At 31.1% G+C, this 5,726-nt stretch overlaps 1 protein-coding gene across 1 annotated transcript in view; it reads right to left on the minus strand.

Annotated features, from left to right (window-relative positions):
- Positions 1-3,821: 3,821 nt before the first annotated feature.
- The window catches only part of LOC113372825 (lipase member K-like), a 3,615-nt gene continuing 1,710 nt past the window's right edge, over positions 3,822-5,726 (minus strand). The window contains exons 2-5 of the mRNA XM_026613163.1: positions 5,216-5,462; positions 4,992-5,153; positions 4,824-4,931; positions 3,822-3,971 (exon numbers count right to left, since the gene is read on the minus strand). Coding sequence (XP_026468948.1) covers positions 3,822-3,971; positions 4,824-4,931; positions 4,992-5,153; positions 5,216-5,462 — 667 coding nt within the window. The remainder of the gene's footprint in view (positions 3,972-4,823; positions 4,932-4,991; positions 5,154-5,215; positions 5,463-5,726) is intronic.

The following is a 5,726-nucleotide window of genomic DNA, read 5'->3' on the forward strand; positions in this document are numbered from 1 at the left end:
ACATATTCATGGATAAAATTTCTATAGATCTTATACATTTTTTACATTCAATTGCTATTTTAAAGTATATAGAGTTGTTCTAGAGCGTTATGATATTAGCCAACATAGTTAATAATTTAATTTGCAACAAATTTCTTTAATATTTTATGTACTCTACTCAAACCGTTTAAAAGTTACAAGAGTTATTTTAAACAAATGCATAAAATTCCATAAAGCCAATCCACGATTGGTTATGGGTCACTCGATTAGTATGTACTCACGTTAACAATCTCTTTTTCAATTGCAATTATAAGGTATACCGAGTGACTGTAGAGATCTACAATATTAGACAATATTATAAATAATTTAATTTAATGAACAAATTTGCTTAATATTTCAATAACTGTGCCAAACGATTCAAAAGTTACAAGAGATATAATAAACGAATGCATAAAGTATGCACCCACGTCAACAATCTATTTTTCAATTGCAATTTTAAGGTATACCGAGTGACTGTAGAGATCTACAATATTAGACAATATTATAAATCATTTAATTTTAAACAAATTTCTTTAATATTTTATGTACTTTACTCAAACCGTTTAAAAGTTACAAGAGATATAAAATTCATAAAATATGCATATAAAAATGCATAAAATTCCATAAAGCAAAACCACGATTGGTTGTGGGTCACTCGATTAGTATGCACTAACGATAACAACCTAATTTTCAATTGCAATTTTAAGATATACCGAGTTGCTGTAGAGCTCTATAATATTAGACAATATTATGAATAATTAATTTTGAACAAATTTGCTTAATATTTTACTAACTTTGCACAAACTATTCAAAAGTTACAAGGGATATTTTAAACAAATGCATAAAATTTCATAAAGCCAGTTCTAAATTGAATTTGAGTTGCTCTACTTTCTTGCGTTAATAATCTATTTCCAAAACCAATTTTGAAGTATACCGAGTTGCTGTAGAGTACTATAATATTAGACAATATTATAAATATATTAATTTTAAACACATTTGCTTAATATTTTACGAACTTTGCGCAAATGATTCAAAATTACAAGAGATATAATAAACGAGTGCATAAAGTATACACCCACGTTAACAATCTATTTTTCATTTGCAATTTTAAAGTATACCGAGTGACTGTAGAGATCTACAATATTAGATAATATTATAAATCATTTAATTTTAAACAAATTTCTTTAATATTTTATGTACTTTACTCAAACCGTTTAAAAGTTACAAGAGATATAAAATTCATAAAATATGCATATAAAAATGCATAAAATTCCATAAAGCCAATCCACGATTGGTTGTGGCTTGCTCGATTAGTATGCACTAACGATAACAACCTAATTTTCAATTGCAATTTTAAGATATACCGAGTTGCTGTAGAGTTATACAATATTAGACAATATTATTAAACATTTAATTTTAAACAAATTTGCTTAATATTTCACTAACTTTGCGCAAACGATTCAAAAGTTACAAGAGATATTTTGAATAAAAGAATAAAATTTCATAAAGCTAGTTCTAGATTGAATTTGAGTTGCTCTACTTTCTTGCGTTAATAATCTATTTCCAAAACCAATTTTGAAGTATACCGAGTTGCTGTAGAGTTCTATAATATTAGACAATATTATAAATAATTTAATTTCAAACAAGTTTTCTTAAAGTTTGATTTATATTACTCAAACTGTTCAATAGTTACAAGAGATATTATAAACAAATTTGTTTAATAATTCTGCTGCTTTCTCCATCCTAGCTTGAAGTTTTATCCGGCTGATGACCATGATCATCATTCTTCTCATGACTGTGATCATGACCCGGCTGATGAGAACGCTTTTCCTTCGGCTGATGACTATCATCTTCATCACTTTCTTCCGACGATTCATCACTTTCATCCGATTCAAATTCCACCGTGCTGCTCATGGCCATGTAAGATTGAATTTTATGTATCAAGCCGCTCAGTTCCCACAGCACCTCCATGTAGACCTCTTCGTAGGCCTCTGGTGACCAAAGGAAGTCGTTGTGGGTGAAGTGATCGCCATCGACCAGGACGATGTCCTTCAGCCCGCGCATATCAACGAACATGTCGTGAACCGACTGGTGAAGGAAAAAAATGTTCTAGCTGGTATTGGTATTTTGCCTTGAGGCAAGTTACATGAACTTCCTGATATGTGTTAATAATCGACTTAATCAATAAAAAATTAATTAATTTATGAGTGATTAAAAGTATTCTGAGTGAATTTATTACATATAATTGAAAAAGAATGAACACGTTAACTCGGAGTATTTTCTAAAAGCCAATTTTCACAAATCAATAATTTTTGTAATTGAACCAGTTTCCGTAGGACTTTAATGGTTTAGTATAATTATTACGACTAAGTACTCTATCGTTATTTCAAGTAAATCGCCTAATTTTAATTTTAACAAACGTCAAAAAAACTACTCATTTTTTCACAATTTGATGATTTTTTACATTTAAACTATTTGTCGTAAGGCCGTAATATTTTAGTAAATTCTATAAGACCATGATATATATCGCCAAAAAAGTTACATAAAAATCAGCTTAATTTTTTTTTTCAACAGTTAATTTACAGGAAAACGGCTCGGTAGATTTTCAACTAAAACTAATCGGTATCATTCTCAACCAATATCTTTCGAACAGTTTTTGATTTTTTAAAATCGATTCGGTAGTATGAGCTTAAATGTGAAGGAAAAGTTTAACACTTTGTTTCGAATTATAAAGAAACGGTTCGGCAGATCGTCGCACAAAACTGATAAACGATAGTCCTCATCAAAATACATCAAATGGTTTTTAAATTTCAGAAATCGGTTCAGGCGTTTTTACGCAAACGTCAATGAAAGGTCTAATTTTGACAAATGCCAAAAACGGTACCAAATATTGCAAACTTTGACGAATTTTTAAAGTTAGACGAGTTGTTATAAGACTATGGTATCTATCATCAAAAAAATAATGATAAAAATCGTAGTAAAATTTTTTTGAACACTTTATTACAAGAAAACGGCCCGGCCGATCTCTACCAAAAACTAATCAGCACGATTCCCAACCAATATCTTTCGAACGGTTTTTGAATTTTCAAAATCGATTCAGAATTGCGGGCTAAAACGTGGGCGAAAAGTTTTCACTTTTCTGCTATTTATAAAGAAACGGCTTGGCCGATCGTCGCACAAAACTGGCAAACAATAGTCCTCATCGAGGTGCATCAAATGGCTTTTAAATTTTTGAAATCTGTCTAGCCGTTTTTGAGAAAACGTCGATTTACGGCAAAAAATCTGTTCACATACACGCGCACGCAAATACACACACATACACATACTTTTTTCAAATTTGGTCTCATTCGAATCAGAATGGCTTGAAACGTCGAGTAAACATAAAATTAGCAAACCAGGTTTTTTTTGATAAAAACAAACTTCTCTTTCGGGAAGTTAACTAGTACTGTAATGGATTGTATTCCATTCCTATTGATGGGAACATACCAAAAAGCAATTAATATATCGTACGAGATTATGAAAATTATAGACTAAATTATTGAAGCAATTATGTTGTGTGGTAAAATCAAGTTTGATATTGTCTTTTTACAATAGCAACTATATTATTTTCTTGTGAAATTCTTATACTGCTCATGCTAACACCATACATAAATCACAAAGGCAGGACATCAAATAGGATATTAAAAAGTATAGGATAGGATATTAAGAAATTTGGAACTTTTGAATTGTAGACGTGGGTACAGGACAACGTTTGCCGGGTCATCTAGTATATATATATATATATATATATATATATAAACAGATTATTTATAATCGTGAGCGCATATATTGTCATCTTCGGAATAAAATACCGAAAGCTCGTTCTTTGCATGTCCAGCATCATATACAGGGGGCTCGGGCTGTTTGGTTTTCCATATTGCCTTCTGGTCCATAATCGAAGCCCTGGAGTTGGCCTAAAATAAAAAAAGAGCACCACAAAATAAATAAAATACTAATTCCCGTAGCAATTTAAAAAATCATACGCTGAGATAATTCTAATGTTGTAACTTAAAAAAAAAAAATTTAATACATTTTATATTAAGGGGCACAACTAGTGTAACCGTCTAAAAAAAGGTGATTTTTGGGAATTTATATTAAAAAAAACTACTTTATCAATCATTTCAAAATTTTAGGAATATATTTATACATGTTTTAAGAATACATAGTAAATTTTTGAAGAAAAAAATTTAATATTTTTTAAGTTATCGTCGATCTCCAACGGCGCGACAAAAAAAGGCTCTTCACTTCTGCAGTGATTCCGGCCTTCTACGGGATGAAATTAAAAAAAAAAAAAACTCGTTAAACTAGATAACATTGTCTGTAAAATGAGCTACGATAAAGAAAAAAATCAAAAATTGACAAAATGACAGCGTTTTTTAAAAAAAATCGAATTTTACCAAAAATTTTGGTCGTTTTTGGACTGCCAAAATTCGATTTTGATCCGACTAAAAATCGATAGATCATTTTACGGAGAACTATATATAGAACATGTAAAAAAAAATTGATAATGATCGGATCATTTATTTTTGAGTAATTGCTGCAGCAAATTCGGAAATGCTGTTTTGAGAAAAACGCGTTTGAAGATAAAATGATCGTTATACTATATACAATATATATATTCTTTAAATGGCTGTGACTCTAAAAGTATTAAGATATCGATTTAAAATTGTAGAATGTTATTTTTAAAGGTATAACCTATCGAAATATGGAAAAATTGAAAATTCGATTTTTTTTAAATTTCACACTAGTTGAGCCTCTTAATGTACTAAATGTAAATAATTATCTTTACCGGACATGTATATTTGCATGTAGTGCAAAACCTGACGGAAAGATACTCCAGCAGGCATCGAGTCCAGAAATTCCTCTGATACAGGCTAAAAAATATTTATTTGAAATTAGATATCAATATTTTTCTATCTGCTAGTTTTACTTACGATATCTTTGTCACATCTGTTATATCCAGGAACTATGAATCTGAAAATTTCACAGAAACCACTCGGTTTCTTCCTGTAGGCTCTGCAGAACGACCGGATCATTTTTCCGTACCAACTTTTGGCATGGAATTGATCATTTAAATCCCTCTTCTCACTGTGATTCTGCATAATAATAAATGATTGATAATGTATCAAGATTATTTGGTGTGTTCTTTATCCCTTACCACAAGTTCATTGTACAAGATCTTCAGCAGGTCAGCCTCCTCCTGCGTCCTTTCAGGCCATCCAATAATCGGTGCCAAAAGCAAAGTGGTGCCTATATTCTTGGTATGTGTTGGAAACTCGGAGAAGTAGATGAGGGCCAATGTGGCCCCTTGAGAGTGGCCGATGTAATTCACAAATCTTTTGTGGGTGATGTTGGTGATCGTGTCGAGGGCCCCTGGGATGTCGTAAATCGCCTGTTCGTGGATACTGAAGAAATGGAAAGTTATTAATGGTAACAGTCAATAATTATATGCCAAAACTGTGAATGGATAAAGAGCTAAAATCTCATTGTGTGAGAGAAACGGGACAGACTTCGGTCTCATCCATACTGGGAGGTAAACAAAAATAATCTAAACTAGTGGTAACTAATAGTGTATGGCATCGTGCCTTAAGGTGAATGCTGGAATTTCCCGTACAGTAATGAAATATTCGAGAAATTTTAAACGTTTTCAAATATATTATTACAAATAA

The sequence above is a fragment of the Ctenocephalides felis genome, unplaced genomic scaffold, assembly GCF_003426905.1.
Source record: "Ctenocephalides felis isolate EL2017-DRISC unplaced genomic scaffold, ASM342690v1 CF-g0.4_SCAFFOLD_01604, whole genome shotgun sequence".
NCBI lineage: Eukaryota > Metazoa > Arthropoda > Insecta > Siphonaptera > Pulicidae > Ctenocephalides > Ctenocephalides felis.